Source organism: Sturnira hondurensis, unplaced genomic scaffold, assembly GCF_014824575.4.
Source record: "Sturnira hondurensis isolate 20B ecotype Veracruz unplaced genomic scaffold, ASM1482457v3 Scaffold0001221, whole genome shotgun sequence".
NCBI classification, from domain to species: Eukaryota; Metazoa; Chordata; class Mammalia; order Chiroptera; family Phyllostomidae; genus Sturnira; species Sturnira hondurensis.
Genome location: NW_028073852.1, coordinates 1,154,536 through 1,170,061, shown reverse-complemented (window position 1 = coordinate 1,170,061; position 15,526 = coordinate 1,154,536). Strand labels below are relative to the sequence as shown.

General features: G+C 65.7%; 2 protein-coding genes across 9 annotated transcripts in view; one reads left to right on the top strand and one right to left on the bottom strand.

The window, feature by feature from the left end:
* Window positions 1-217: 217 nt before the first annotated feature.
* On the top strand, window positions 218-2,572 carry NDUFAF8 (NADH:ubiquinone oxidoreductase complex assembly factor 8). 2 transcript variants are annotated; one of them, XM_037069168.1, is made up of 3 exons: window positions 218-371; window positions 466-621; window positions 2,228-2,572. In XM_037069168.1, exons 1-3 carry the CDS (start codon window positions 288-290, stop codon window positions 2,255-2,257), a joined length of 270 nt encoding a protein of 89 aa, XP_036925063.1. In that variant the 5' UTR covers window positions 218-287; the 3' UTR covers window positions 2,258-2,572. The 2 variants fall into 2 exon arrangements, with proteins under 2 accessions (XP_036925063.1, XP_036925073.1); XM_037069178.1 differs by having other exon boundaries at window positions 227-371; window positions 511-621.
* A 1,817-nt stretch (window positions 2,573-4,389) lies between these two features.
* SLC38A10 (solute carrier family 38 member 10) overlaps window positions 4,390-15,526 on the bottom strand; it is a 28,576-nt gene continuing 17,439 nt past the window's right edge. For 2 of the 7 annotated variants that reach the window (XM_037068361.1, XM_037068388.1), the window contains exons 11-18: window positions 13,843-14,020; window positions 9,964-10,131; window positions 9,178-9,636; window positions 8,615-8,713; window positions 7,669-7,692; window positions 5,986-6,147; window positions 5,578-5,819; window positions 4,390-5,547 (exon numbers count right to left, since the gene is read on the bottom strand). In XM_037068361.1, coding sequence (XP_036924256.1) covers window positions 4,792-5,547; window positions 5,578-5,819; window positions 5,986-6,147; window positions 7,669-7,692; window positions 8,615-8,713; window positions 9,178-9,636; window positions 9,964-10,131; window positions 13,843-14,020 — 2,088 coding nt within the window. In that variant the 3' untranslated portion in view covers window positions 4,390-4,791. Of the gene's footprint in view, window positions 5,820-5,985; window positions 6,148-7,668; window positions 7,693-8,614; window positions 8,714-9,177; window positions 9,637-9,963; window positions 10,132-13,842; window positions 14,021-15,526 lie in introns of all 7 variants that reach the window. The other 5 variants (XM_037068369.1, XM_037068379.1, XM_037068403.1 and 2 more) reach the window with 5 other exon arrangements.

Genomic DNA, 15,526 nt, shown 5'->3' with positions numbered 1-15,526 from the left:
GCCCCGCCGGCCAATCGCTGGCGTGGGGCGGGCCCTGAGGCCGACTTAGGTAAACAGTGTAAGCCTGGACCAATTGGAAGTCTCCGATCAAAGACAGACAGCCTACCAGCCAGTTGCAGGGCTCTTGCAGACGGCGGTTCCGGAGAGGTAGCGACAAGGGTGAACCTCGGCCAATTAGAAAGCGGAAAAAAGGTGATGGGCGGAAGACTCGACTTATGAAGGTGTTTGGTGCCGGAAGAGGACGGACTGAAGCTGGCGGCGCCCACGGGTGCAAGGAAAAGCCCCTCATGTCTGGGAATGGGGCGGTGTGGGGGCGCGTGCGAAGCCGCCTGCGCGCTTTCCCAGAGCGCCTGGCGGCCTGTGGGGCCGAGGTAAGCAGCCGTCAGGCGGGGCAGGGCCTGCGGGGCGGGACGGGTGGCCGGGCGCTGAGAGGGGCGGGGCGGGGGTTGCCCGGGTGACCCGCAGGCGCGGGGACCGCCGCGACCCTCTCCCGCGCCGCCCCTACCCCAGGCCGCGGCCTACGGCAGGTGCGTGCAGGCGTCCACAGCCCCGGGTGGCCGCCTGAGGAAGGATCTCTGCGCGCAGGAGTTCGAGGCCCTAAGGAGCTGCTTCGCCGCCGCGGTAGGTGGACGCCCCCGACCCCCACTTGCAGGCTCGCCGCGTGCGGGGGCCCGCTGCCCCCCCTTCCCTTCTCCTGGGTTCGTGTTGGGCGCCTGCTGGTGCCTCCGACGCTTCTCGCCGACCCACCATCCCGCGCGACCCCGCCGCCGCGGAGCCGTGTGTGCCAGGTGGGGGGACACCTGCGGCCGCTCCGCGAGGACGGCGAAGGCGGTGGAGCAGCGTGTGGAAGCGCCCGCTGCGACTTGGCCACAGCGGCGTTTGCCACCCACGTGTTGTGCGGCTTCAGCCGCGGGGGCGTCCAGCACTTGCGGGGCTGCCAGGTACCCCACTGCCCGCGCGACAGCCCCGTTTTGCAGGGGTTGAAAGGAGAACCTATCCGTCGCGTAGGCTGGATCGAGGGGCCTGAGTGAAACAGTCTGTTCTTCTCTTGGTCGTGGATTCGGGGGCTGCCTGCAGCCATGCAACGGCGAGTCTTTTCTGTTTCCGAATTCCGACGCTTCCCGGTCCCCGACCCATCAAATCTGGTGGAAATCTCCAGGCCCTGTGGGCGAGTAAAGAGTTAGTGTGACTTTTGCTCCTTTGTGTCCTAAAGGACAGGGAGGGCTAGGTTTGGGGGAGACGTGTCTGGGGAAGCCCCATGGAGGGCCTCAGTGGGCCCCGGAGGTCCCTGGTAGCAGAGGTTGGTTCCCTGGCATTCACACGGCCTGGGCAGTGCACGGTCTTCCAGAACCACCCCAAGGGAATGGCTGAGAGGACACGGGCGGATGCTCTCGTGTCCAGCTCCAACAGTTCACACACTGGTTTCCCCGGGGCTCAGGGAACCCCTGGTGCCTTCCCATGGTTTTTAGATTGCTGGGGCTGGGGCACGCCAGCCTCACCGCGCCACCCCAGCCAGGCCTTGTCACCAACCTCAGATTCCTTGCAGGCTGTCCGTCAGAGTTGTACTTGTCCCTCAGACTTGCTCCTGCCTCTTGGTGGGTTCCTAGCCTTACAGCTCCTCCCAGGGGACGGGCCAGACCTCCCCCGGTGGCTCCTGGCGGTGAGGGCAAGGTCAAGCAGCCCTGCTACACAGAGGTGTTCCTCTGCCCCTTGTGTGGTCAGTCGGGGGTCCCTGTTCCAGGAGCCTGGTTCCCTGTGACTTACCATCTGCTCCTCCGACCCTGCCACACACAGACATCCCTGCAGGCGTGCCCTGCCCTCGGAGCCTCGTGCTGCCTCAGGGCCGCCCCTCACTGCAGAGCTGGGGGCATGAGTGGCCCTCCGAGCGGGCAACATGCAGATGAACCCGTTCCTGCTGTTCTGCCTGCAGCCCAGAGCCAGGGGCTGCAGGGGAGGCGGATGGGGATCCGTGCCAGCCATGCCCTGTGAGCCCTGTCCCCGGGCAAGCGTGTCAACATCTCTGCCCTCAGTGTCCTCCGTGGGAAGGGCTCCTGCATGGTGCGCACGGTGCCTGACATGGGGAGGGGGCTCCCACCAGCCGGGCCCGCAAGCAAGCTTTCTGCAAGGCGTTTGCTAGAAGGTGGCGTTTGGCAGCAGAGTTTTCTTTCTTTGGAGCCACATCTGAGTTGGAAATGACCCACTAAGACAAAAATGCTTTGTCTTTCAGGCCAAGAAGACCCTGGAGGGAGGCCATTAGGAAGGACAGAAGGCACAAAGCTGGGCTCGTGGTACTGATGGCCCCAAGGGCCAAGCATCCTGGAACATCTAAGCTCTGAGGGCTGAAAGGACAGCCCATTGGGGCCCGCCACAGGCAGAGGGGAGGGGCCAGCACCAAGCGCACGAGGGTCTGGGTAGTAGACCCCTTGGGTCACGCACAGCCCGCATTCTGAGCACAGTGTGCTCGGGGGTGGCGTCACCCCAAAGAACCTGACAGGGTGCGGGCTGCCAACAGGTTGCCCTGGGACCCTCACTCTTCAGTCTCCCCAATAAATTGTTGTCCGAGTCTCATGAAGCCTCGGGGCGTAACTGCCGGCCCACAGGGCACACCGAACAAAGGTAGAGACCCCCGAAGAGGGGGAGGGACCCGCCGCAGGATTGGAGCTGGAGGGAAAGGAGGGATCTTCTGTAGATAGTGGGGACAACAAGGCTGAGCCCAAGGGTTGGCTCAGGAACTTGGCAGCTTGGAGAACAGTGAGGCTGCAGGTCCCCTCCCATGTGGAGACACCCTCTGCCCTTCCTCAGCCCCCAAGGCAGTCAGCCAAGTCTCTTCCCACCTGTGTAGTGGGAAGGGCCCCTGGCCTGGGAATAAGGCTGAGGGCCCTCCAGGGGGGGCAGCAGGCCCAGTCTGCGGTTCTTGAGCGCCACCTGCTGGGCACATGCAGCTGCTCCAGGAGCCCCTCCCAGAGGCGTGGAGGTCACCCTGCCCTCAGGTGAGCCCTCCCTGGCACCCCTGAGCCCCAGGATTGAGGCCTGCACTTCCCTTTCCTCTGAACACTTGACTCCACAACCAGCCCAAGTTCCTCAGGCAGTGAAGCCTGCAGATCCGAGATGCAGGTGTCCCACCTCAGACACGGGTCCCCAGCTGGCTTTGGTGTGCGGACAGTCGCCTTTCACAGCAGCCACTGGAATTCAGGATCAGAAACTGGTGGCGTGACCCCTACCGCTGTCGGGAGGGAGGGAGACCCACCAACCTCCCAGAAGCCCGCAGGGCGGAGATGCCGGACAGCTGGAGGGAGGGGCAGGCCAGACCTCCCAGCTTGTACCCAGCAGGCACCCGGCCCAAAGCACCGGCCCTCTCCTGATCCTCCCCCATCCACACTGATGGCTGACAGCTCCTGGCGTCGCCACTGCACACACAACCCTAGCCGCCCCGCCCCCTGGCATTGTCCCAGCAGGTGCCCTTCCTGCCACTCTTTCAAACTCCAGTCCTATGGCAGGTGAAGCTACCGCCCCGTGCCCAGGGCTAACGTGGGCTTGCTCCACGGACTGGCCAGGTGCACCCCAAATGCCAGCCTCGCCCTCAGGGCCTCCCAAGACATCCAGAGTCCTCACTCGAGCAGCACCCAGGCTCCATGCACTCCACCCCCATCTCCAGGGTTCAGGAGGAATTGGCTTGGCCTCCAGAAAATTTCATTTATCATTCATTTCTGCTTGGCAGGCTGCTGGTGCATAGACATTACAGTAAAGTAAAATCGATTAGCGAGGCCAAGGCAACGTGGTTCTCCCGGGGCTGCAACGTGCCCTCGGCAGGTCTGCAGCCAGAGCAGCCTCCCCACTGTTTTGACAGGAGCCAGGTGCCCCTGGGAGGGAGTGGTGAACTCTGCCCTGGGCTTCGTGGGACAGGTGCCGGGGACATCCAGCCCTGGGTGGCCACCGTCAGCCTTTCTGCTCCTTGGAAACCAGACACAACACAAAGCCCCGCACAGGCCTGACAGTGGGGCGGGCTCCAGCTCGGACGTGAGGGCAGCTCCTGTGCTGCCCCAGGAGCAGTGCCCAGGGCAAGTCAGGGTTTGCTAGAGGGCCTCCCTCCCAGCACTGCGGGCCAGCGAGCCCGGGATAGCAGCTCTGACTACGCAGGCCTCCAGGGAGGCCAGGTTTGGTCACCCGTCCGTCCCTTCCCGGCCCATCATGTCTGTCATACAGAATCTTTGCCAGCTAAGCCACCTCACTAACCAGACCCGAGTGGTGGTGGTGGTCTCTGAGACCTCACGGTCACTCAGGAAACCATGGAGAGCACGGGGCAGGGCTGTGTGGCGTGCTCGGCCACTCTGTGATGGCTGGGGACAGAGTCACTATCTCAGTGCAGGCCCTCAGAACAGGAAGCAGGCCCATGGCAAAAGGCAGGATGTTTATTCAGATTTTGTACAAGACTCCACACTCCAGGGAAGCACAGCCCACAGTACCCAGAGGGGCATAGCCAGACCTGATCTGGGTAGCCGCGTGCCGGGACGAGCAGCACCGGGCAGCACCAGCCCTCGCCTGTGGGGCCCACAGCTGCACAGCACCCACTGTCTTGGAATGTGGAGGGGCGGTCACAAGGAGTCCGGCAGCCGGCCCCTGGGCAGGTTAGCAACTGCATCCGCGACGGCAGGGACATTTCTGGGAAAGGCGGTGCCAGACAACCTTCAGACCGCCCCTCTGGGGCGGGAGCTCCAGGACTCGGCATCCAGCGGCCCAGCCAAGCCTGGAGGGGGCCACCCGCCCAGGAGGCCAGTGGGCGCTTGGGCACACTCAGGCCTCCTCTGGGGCCCCCGGCAGCTGCTTGATCTGACGACTGTGCACCACTTGCAAAGCGCCGCCCACAGCCTGGCGAAGCTGGGCGTCAAGGGCGCTGCGGAGGTGGCTGGCCTGCACGTCAGGCAGGGGGTGGAAGCTGATGATGACCCCCTCTCGGGGGGCCAGCCTGCTGTCTTCATGCGGAGGCACATCCCGCCGTCGCCGCCGGAGGTCAGCACCGGCCTGGACTTTCAGGTCTCGGTTGGGTTTAGCATCATCCAGCTTCGGAGCTCCAGGCGCAGCCGGTTTGGGCCCAAGCTCAGGGTCTGGCCTCTGCCTAGGCTCTTGGATGGCCATGTCCTTGTGATCAGGCACGTGGTCCCCACCAAGGACATCCTTTCTTGCCTCTGGGTGGCCTCCCTGAGCCCTGGCAGAGATGGCCAGGTGTTCCGACTGCCGGGACACAGCCTGGACCCCCGGCACTTCCCCTTCTGACCTGCTGGGCAGGCCTGCAGGTCTCTGGTCTCCATCCCCTTGCTGGGGCTTCAGGCGAGGGTCCCCGGCCTCTGCCCCCGCCTCCTCCTGACTGTCGGCACCAGCGGCTGCCACCTCCTTTCCAGATTTGTCCTTCTCCTGGGAGCCTCTGCCACCAACATCCCGACTCTGCCCAGCCCGGTCCTCAGTGTCACGCTTCTCTGGACTCCCAGGTGCCCCGGCGAGGTCTGATTCCAGGACCCGCTCCTGCACCCCAGCCCCCTGGGGCTCGGCGCCCTGGGCCTGCCAGCCTTCCCGCAGCTCAACCTGGGCTTCCCCTGGCTGGGGGTCAAGCACACCAGGAGGACCGGCTGGGGGTCTGCCTGCGGCCCCCTTGGGATCCTCCAGAGAGCGCTGGCTGTGTCCCTGGGGAAGAGCCGGGGGCCGCTCTGGAGCCCCTAGCTCAGGTCCCAAAGGCTGCAGAGAGGGGTATGCAGCCGTCCCCGCGATGTGGGCCTTCTGCTCCTTCCTCCGCGGTGCCGCCACCCCAGGCTCCGGCTGCACGTCCACTGCAAGTGAAGACACCGGTTTAGCACAGAAGCGGCAGAAGCCGCTGACACCAGGATCAAAAGGAACCAGCTTGCCAGGGATTCCGAAGCAGGCAGCACCACAGAGTGGCAGGTCAGGACCGAGGCCCCGCCCCCAGCAGCACTCGGCCCCGCCCGATGCACTTGCCCTCCTCCCCGTCCTGCCGCTGCTGGTGCATCTCCTTGTGCTGCTCCTCGATCACCGCCAGCAGCTTCTCCTGTTGGTCCAGGAGGCGCTTCTGCTGCACCTGCTGCTCCTTGATCACCTGCAGCAGCACCGCGTGGTCCAGCATCTCCGCCCTGCCGGCTCCTGGGGGTCAGGAGACCCGGTCAGAGCCTGGGTGGGGCCACCGCAAGGACACCAAAGCCCCGTGCCAGGGCCTTCCCTGGGACACCTGCAGGCTCTTCTTGTGTCCCTGCCGGTCGGTTAAGGGCAGGGGCGCCTCCCAGGGGCACTCACGAGGCAGTGACCAGTCTAACAGCCTGGCGCTCCCACTGGGCCGAGGCTTAGACACCTGGCAGTCCCAGGTGCCCTAAGTCGCTCCGTGGGCACCTGCCAAAGGGGTGCCCACATGGCCCAGGCCAGCCGGTCAAACCCACTCTGGGAAAGAACTCTGGCACCTACAGACTGTGTCCTCCAAGGGGAGGGTCTTGAAGATAAACGGCCCCGTCCTGCTCTCCGGCAGGGACGGGGGCTGGGCCCTCTTTGAACAGGGCCCCCGCCAGCACACGGGGTCCCCACGAGGTTCCTCAGACCACCCCCAGGCCAGAGCAGCAGGCCCCACACAGGAGGGTGGCCAGCTGGAGGCCAGGCGGCAGGTGTGGACAGGCCCTGCTGCCCCTGCCGTCCAGAGCCCCACGCGGAGCGCGGCTCGGGCAGGCCCGAGGTGCACCTGCACCCGCAGTGGCTGGCGCGGGGCCGGGGATCCGTCTCCTTCCTGTGCTCTGGCACCAGGCGGGTGGCTGGTTGTGGGAAGCCCGGGGGGTGGGGGGGGAGGGGGATGACGCCCATGACACCTGCATCTCAGCAGCAAGACACTGGGGACGCTGCGGCTGGGTGAGCTGTGTGCGCACGTCAGAAGGAAGATGTTTGCCGTAGAGAGAGCCCACCACCCAGCGATGGCCCCGCCTGCTGGGCACACAAGACATGCTGGCCTGTCCTCCCAGCAGTGACCTCTGACCTGTGACCTGCCAGAAGGGGGTGGGGTCGCCTTCTCCTAGGGGCTGTGCAGGTGACGGGCCCAAGAGGAGCACGTGAAGGCTGACCATGGGGAGTATGGGCCCCGCCAGGCCCCCACCCAGACACTCTAAGTCCCCGGGACAACTACTTAAGCAAAGCCACAGCCATGGGCAGGGCCAGGGGTCCACACCCCTCCCTCTGATGAGGGGAGCACATGGCACCATCTCCACAAGTTTCTGACTGTCCCGTAGCACTGTGACTGCACACTGGTCAGTGGCTCAGGGACAGCCCTGTGTGCAGCCAGCACCCATCCCCAGGCAGGTCCAGCCCTGCATCGACCCCGGGGGAGACACACCGCACAGAGGTGACAGCCGGTGCGCCACCAGGCCCACAGGGACCGGCTGAGCATAGCCCCGCCCCCTCTCCTAGGTGGGGCAGGGCACAACCGGCACCTGTGGACTGTCCTCCAGTGACCTCGGGGCCACCAGGGCCCCGAAGGACTGGGGCATTTGGAAGAGAAGGGAGTGAGCTGGGGCCTCAGAGGACCCCAACTGAGGGGCAGGGGCCCAGCCTGCGCACCAGCCCCGTCCTCACGTCACCGGCCCTCCACACACGTGCCTTCTGCTGCAACACGCGCCCCTCGGTCCGTACCTGCGACTATCTTTTGGATTTCGGCTGCTCATCCCATTGAGAGGTGCACGGAGGAAAGGCAGAATGGGAAACTGTGAGAGTGCTCTTCAGAGAGAGAAAAACCAAAGGATCGAACAGGTTTAGGGAGCAGGCCCTGAGCACAGCAAGCACAGGAGATGGGGACAGCGGCACAGCTGCGGTCCCTGCAACAGCCCTGAGTCAGGACACCCGGCCCCCATGCCCTGGGCAAGGGCCGGCCCCAGGGTCCCACCAGGAGGCAGGTCCGGACAGTGCAGACTGTCCCAGGACCCCACCCAAGGCGGCTCCCCTTGGCTCCCAAGCACGGCCACTGAATGAAGTGAGTGCGGGAGCTCAGCCTGGGAGACAGGGCACTGGAGCCAGTGGGTCACCACAGACATCAGGGCCAGCCACCAGCTCCAACCGAGGGGGCGGCGCCTAGCAGGCAAGGCTGTGGGTGGGGGTCCAGAGCCCAGCATTCGGAGCAGCCCGCACGGGGCAGCAGGTCTGCAGGGCTCACAGTGAGTCTCGCTCACTGGAGAGAAAAGGCAGCAGGACCTGCCCTTCTGGACGGTGTTGGGCCTTCACAGCAGACAAGGGGGTGGAGCAGCACAGGCCCCAGCCCCCCTGGCCGGGAAGGCCTCCCAGTCCTATAGGGCCAGTGCCCCGCCCCCGCCGGCCCGCTCCTGTTGCCACAAGGCCACGTGTAGGAACGTCCTCAGGACCTGCCACTCCGAGACAGTGCGGCTTCATGGGGAGGAAGGGAGATGGGAGAGCCGCCTGAGGCCTTCCCATCCGAGAAAACCCAGGAGCCCAAGACTGGGGCGGCTGAGAAAGGGCCCCTAAGATGACAGGCACTCGAGGCTCCTTCCGGGGTGGCTGGCAGTCTGCAGTCTGGGAGGGGCGGCCGTCCCCCAGGGAGCGCGCAGTGAGAAAGCGGAGCCCTTACCCTCCAACTTGCTGCCGGCGTGGTCTCCGGCCTGTCCCTCCGCGTTCCTCTGACCACGGGGCTCCACCTGCTGCCCGGCTCCGGGAGCTGGCTTCCCGCCTGCACACACAGTGGATAACCAGCCTTCAGGAAATGCAGCAGGACGGGGATGCAGAAGGTGGCAGATGTTCCCTAAAATTACCCTGCACACGCCCCTCCCCCCACCCACTGGCAGCGTTTACGTTCAGCCCGATGACCAGGGAAGAGGTAAAAACACATCACGGTCTCCCAGGCCCTGGCAGCGAGCCAGCATTCCCCCGGGGCCAATCACCAGCCGGCGCTCGGCAGCGTGGTGCCTGTCAGCACTCGGTGCCATCCCCGAGCGCACCTGGACACATGGGAGCAGGGTGGCACCAGGTGTCCCGTGGTCTGGGAACGGCAGCACACCACCAGTTACGGTGGCCGCCAAACCACCAGATCGGCCCTCGCAGGCCAGCCTTGTGAGAGGAGAGGGACCCGGCTGGTCATCCCCACTCCCACACCGGAGGGGGGGCCTCTCCTGATGGGCCCAGCCTGGCACCCACCGGGCTCCCTGGCCGCTGGCTTGTCTGCGGCTCCTGCAGCCTGGTCTGGCATCGGGACGCCATCTCCTCTGTCCTGGGCGCCTGCCCCCGGGGCATCTGGCCCCTCAGGGAGCCCTGCCTGGGGCTCTGGGTGCAGACCCCTGCCACCCGGCCTCATGTCCTTCTCCACGGGCTCCTCCACGGGATCCATGGCCGGCTGACCATTTTCTTGTGCAACCTTCTGGGGTTCTCCAGGAAGGCCCTCCGCTGCCCCCAAGGCCTGGACCTGCTCATGTCTCTCTCTTTCTGAATCCAGCAGGGGTGGCGCCATCTGACCCTTGGCCCCAGGAGCCTTTTCATCCATGTGTAAACGTTCATTCTCCTCTGGCCCTTCTCCGTCTTGACCTTCGTCCACCATCACCTTGTCGTGAGGGACGGGGGGCTCGTGGCGGTGGGCCTCTCCCATGGGTGCGACCACGCCTGGGAAGACACGGAGGGTGTGTTGGGGGGCAGGGAGAGGATGACCCAGCCTCTGTCCCAGGAACTGCGATCCAAGTCCCAGGCCTGACAGCATGAGCCAGGCTGACAGCTGCCACCTCTCACAGATGTGACAGCTGTCTAGCAGAGGATGACACTATTTCTGGAGAATCACAAGATGGGCAGCTGCAAACCTGCCGCTTTGGCAGGGGCAGGACCACCCTCCGAACCAGAGGAGACGGAGGCAGAGGGGCGGAAGGGGGGCGCAGCCAAGGTGGGAAAGACTCGCAGCCCCAGGAGGCCCCCAGTGGTCCCAGCACCCTGCGCCACCTTGCCCGGGCCGGTCCAGCTGCGCCGCCTCTGGCTTCTCCTTGGCGTCCTCCCTCAGGGGCACGTCCACAGGACCCTTAATCTGGGCCTGCTCCATCTCGTCTCTCTCCCGTGGCGGCTGTGGCTCGTCTCGGCCGTCCGCGGCCACATCCGGGCCTGGCTTCTGGCCTGCAAGCACCGACCAGCTGGCTGAGGGGCATTTCCACACAGCTCCACGGACCCAGGCCTTCTCCCAGGGTTGTAATCGCGTTACCCAGTCGCATGGCAGAGCCTAAGCAGTTGGTTACTCCTGTTCCATCAGCAGCAGCGAAGTAGCACAGAAAACTGTCACTTTTCATATGCATTCATAACAAAAACACATCAAAATGAAATTTATACCTAACAGGCGCAGAAGAGCAGCACTCGTGCAACACTGGCCATCACCACCAGGTGGCAGCATGAACCTGCCCTGGCTGGACAGCAGGGAGCAGAAGCAGTGCACCACTCAGCGCCCCGCTGGGTGGGACAAGCCGGCAGCAGGCGGGGTGCGCCCAGGAACTGCGACTGTCAGCCACCTGCCAGAAGCAAGGCCCCCACCCTAGCCCGGCAGCCTCCTGGGCCTGGACCCCGAGCTCTAAAGCTTCCACCATCAAGGGCCGCAGCGTCTTCCAGGGCGGAGCCCAGCTCTTCCCTGGAGACGGCTGGCCGGCAACGCCTCGAGTGCCATAAAACGGACATAAAACTTCCAACAAGTAACTGAACACAGCCCTCGCTTCGCCTGCCTGGCTTCCGATGGGACGTGACCGCGGGTTGTGAAAGACAGGAAATGGCCCCGTGTGGCTGGCAGTGTGACCCCACAAACAGAACAGTGGGGAGGGGGCTCTGGCCCACTCTCTCCCCCAAGGCTGGCAGCTGGTGGGGCTCAGGAGCAGCCAGCAGAGTGCGCCCTGCGACAGCACAAACCCCTGGCCCCCAGGGGAGCACTGGCCAGTTCACTGGTGGGTCTTCCAGGTCATCATTTCCAAGACTTGCCAGCAGTCACTGGCCAAGGTTACCAGACACACAGGTTCCGAGTTAATGCCTCTTTCTGCCAGGCCCTGGTGGGTCCAACCTGTATGGGGCAGTCCAGGGGGCCAGTCGGTGACCTTCCCGCACATTCAGAGCTGTGGTGACAAGGTGCACACACTGAGGTGCTTCAGGCCAGGAGGTTCCAGGAGACAGCAGGACGGTGGCCTGTTACCCGTCAGACCCCTCCCAGGGTCCAGCGAGGCGTTGGCAGCTGTCTGGTTCTGGCAACCAGACAACTAGGGGGTGCTGGGGACCGCCGGCACAGGCTGCCCTGGCTCTGCCCCTGGGTGTCCCTGGCGTCGGACGCACCGCAGCACCCAAGGCACAGTGTCCAGAGCAGCTGCCCACAGTGACGAGGACCGCCACACGGGAGGCCCCACCCCGGGTCGGGGCGAGTGCTGCTGCCACAGCCCGGCCGGTCTCTGCGCAGCTTGTGACTTGTGAGGACGAGAGCGGGGCCCCGGAAGGCAAGCAGGCCCCCGACGGTGCTTGCGAGCCAGGCCCTACCGCGAGGTAGCTCCCTGACCCCGGTCCTGCCTTTGCTTGGCGCCTGCCGGCAGCAACACAGGAGACAGGCGCCCAGCCAGGGCATGACTTTGAACCCACTCGTCCCTGCCGAGGGGCGGGGCGGCCCCGGGACTGCATTCACTCATCTTCTGAATATGCGTGCCTCCCAGAAATGGCCCCCGGGGCCCCCCCCACACCTCCAGGCGGCTCCCTCCTCCCAGTTCTGCAAGCAGAAAGGCTCGCCCACAGGCAGTGGACGGGCAGGTGGTCCACTCATCAAGAGACCGGTCCCAGGCGAGGCCACTCAGGGCTGGGACACGGGAGGCAGCACTCCTCCCTGCCCCCAGGGGCCCCTCCCTGAACCCAGTGGGTCTGCGTGGCTGGGCCCCCCGCCACATCCCAACTCAGGATGGGCCCTGGGCAGAGGGGGTCACAAGGACGGCAGGCAGGGGCTGCGGCAGTGCCGTGCGGCTCCCAGACCGGAGACCTGAGGACAGACTCAGACATGGGGGCCGTAGCCCTCAGACACACACACTGGCACCTGTCACAGCAGCGGGGACAAGCCCCAGTCTGGGTGGTGGCCAGCTGAGGTCGGCAGCTCTGGGAGAGTGCACAGGAGGGGCAGCAGCAAGCCCCCACCGGCGCCTGTGCCACCCTCTGCTGCCCGCGTCCACACTCAGGAGCACGATCGGTGCCAGTGAGAGGCCTTCTCGTCCAGCCGGGCGCCCAGAGGGCCACACCTGGCCCTTCTTCCCCACCGAGCGGGAGCACAGTCACACCCCCACGTGCTCAGGAAGGGAATGCTCACACAAGGGGCGCTGCCAGGGCCGTTCTCCAACACCCGGGACGGGGCACAGGCGCTGGGGGGGAGGAACTAAGGGGGTGCCGCGGCCACAGGAGGGAGCTGCTGTGTCACGAGTGCGTGCCTGCCCACCAGCCCGCCCCCATGGGCCCTCCCCACCAGGAGGCACACGGGCGATTCTGCCTCCTGAGCCCCCCCAGGGCTTAGCACCTCTCCCCGCTGTGCCCACACCAGTGCGTGCTGGGCTGTGTGCCGGTCACATACATCGCCAGGAGGGCAGCACAGCACGGGGCTCTAAGACAAGTCAGTGCCACCCTGTCACCGAGACGTCAGAGACCAGCAAGACTGCTCGACGCACCGGCACGGACCCCCCGGCCCCGCTCCACTGTGGTGAGGCCGCCCATCAATGACGGGCCGGCTGGGGCGAGAAACCCGGCAGCGCGCTCAAGCCCAACAGCATGCGGCTCCGAGGGGCCGTGTGTGTTGTCACAGCCTCGGGGAGTAAACGGAACCCAGATGTGGCCACGGCGCTCCAGGTGGGCCAGCCCGGCCTGCGGGGCAGGATGCAGCTGCCGGGGCGCGGGCCGCCGCGCTGGCTCCCGCCGGGAGGCCCACCACCAGACCTGCCGCAGCTGGCTCCGGAGGGCGAAGCCAGTGCCCAAGTCCAGTTCTGCCAGGGCTCCCCCCACACAGGCGGACACGCCGAGCAAGGGCCCCGGCAGGGTGGGCCCGCACCACCCCTCCTCCTCCACGCGGACCGCTCCACCCCCCAAACCGCTGAGTCAGGGCACCAGCCACGGATGCCCACGGCTCCCGGCTGCCGATGTCTCTCCCCTGAGCCCCACCCCTCCTAGGGGTCTTCGCGGCGGGGAAACCCACTGAGGATCTTCTTGCCAGCCCTGCGGAGGCAGAAGGGCACACATGCACTCCGGGCACACGGAGGTGAAGCTGGGACAGAGGCAGCAACAGGGCTGGGGAGCACGGCCCCTTGCCAGCACCCGGCGCGGCCGCGCCCCTGGCTAGCCCTTCCATGCGTCCTCCTCTTTTGTCCCTCACGGCGGGTGGGGAGGCCCCAGCCAAGCTCAGCAACTGCCCTTCCTGTACCCCATGGGCGTGGGCACCAGTGGGGCCCAAACACTGGGCTCCGCCAGGTGGCCTTGGCTGAGGGAGGTGTGAGGGTCGTCACCCTACCTGGACAGGCGGGTGGGACCAGCACCAGCAGCACACAACGCGCAGGGGCATCACTGCAGCCATCCAGGTGACACCCAGCCGAGATGTACAACCTCAGAGCTGACGAACGTGAGCGATGCCCACAGACTCCCCGTGGGCGCACGGAACGCAGGTGCAGAGGTCTCGGCCCTACTGTCCCACCCACTGCCTGTCCCCCGTGTGCAGGTGGCTGCCCACCACCACCCCGCCCCCTCCATCACCCAAACAGAACGGACACAGCTGGGCAGGTGAGGCTGCCTGGAACAGGCCACTTGCACTCTCAGGACCCCAAGGGGCTGGGGGCCATGGCCTACCTGAGAGCCGCGTACCTGGGAGCTGGGGCACCTCCACCTTCATCACACCCTCAGCCTCTGCTTGCCGACCGCCGGGGGCTTCCTTTGCCAAATCCAAGTCCACCGGGGTCTCCTCGCTTGTAGACAGGGTGGTAAGTGTGCTGACCACCAGGATGCCCAGGCCGACCCACAGCACCACCTGGATGAGATAGAGACCCTGAGAGCAGGAGGGGACATGCAGCCCCAGGCTGCGCCTTCCCAGGAGGCAGGTGACAGGAGGGCAGAGCCCCCACCCCCCGAGAACAGCAGGAGGGGCCCACCTGCCAGTCAGTCCCACTGGCTACCAGGAGACAATGGTCCCTCACTGATCAGTGTGGTGGAATCATCAGCCACGCCTGCCAGGGCCGTGCTGGCTGTGGGTGGAAGGCTGAGGCGGTGGGGAGCTCAGAGAGAGAAGGGGCCCATGTGTGACGGGTTGGGGGGCGCCTGCCGGCCGAGACCCAGGTCTGTGTGCACAAACTTCTCGGAAGCCTCGTGCTCCTCAGAACCGCACGGCCCGTGCTTGGGGAGGCATCGGCGGCACCTCCTGCCGCGTGGTCACTGGCAGTTAGTGCAGCACGGCCGCCCGGGGGGTGCTGCGCCCCTCAGTCCAAGGTCACAGGCGTGTGCAGGACATTTACAGGACATGGGCAGGTGGGGGAAGGGGCACACGCGCATCCACATGCCGAGCCCAAGGCTGGCGTTAGGCTCAACAGGCAGACCCTAGACACCGTCCCCACTGAGCCAGGAGAAAGCGGAGCCTGCCCCTCACCCCGCCCCTCCACTGGGGCTGGGAGCCCACACACCAATGAGGGTGAGCAAGGCTAAGGCCGGAAGGCAGAGACAAGACCGAGAGACTGGCCCACGCTCGAGAGGCACAGCCTCCCAACACACGAATAGCAGCCAGGCAGCAACTGGAGGGGCGAGGAGGCCCTGCCACCACACAGGGAGCCCCGAGGACAAGCTGTTGGTCAGCAAGAGTGTGAAGATCATCTTCAGCTTCAACGAATCCCGACCAGACCAAAGCACAAAAAGCTGGAGTTATGTTGCAAGTTCCAGTTGCTGATGCGAACTTTCATGTGGGAAACAAACAAGAGCATCCGGAAATGTAATGATCAGATGCAGAGCAGAGGGGTCAGAACCGGCGTCCAGAGCGCGCGGCGTCCAGAGCGCGCGGCGTCCAGAGCGCGCGGCGTCCAGAGCGCGCGGCGTCCAGAGCGCGCGGCGTCCAGAGCGCGCGGCGTCCAGAGCGCGCGGCGCCCTGTGGCGGGCGTGGTGGGCACAACAGAGTGCAGGCCGCTGGGCTGGACGGCAGGCAGGACGGGGGTCCTGCACGAGGCCCAGACACGCCCAACAGCGCCACACAAGGGACAGTGGCACTTCCCATTAGCTGGGGACCGCGGCTGGACAGCTAGGGAGCCACCCGGAAAAAAGCAGTGACGGCCGCGTCGCTCACCCCACACAGGCGCAGGCGTGTCAAAGAGCCGAAGGAGAGAGCGGAGTGGAGGCAGGAGGAGGGAAGAAGCCTTCATGTAACACGGGTGCGGGAGGGTCGAACTCTGACGCCCCTCCCCCAAAAACAGTCGGACTGAAACACGGAGACGTGACGAAAGGGAGGAGACACGTGCCAGCTGGCCTGCGGTGCCGACTCCTCCCCGCTGTGAGC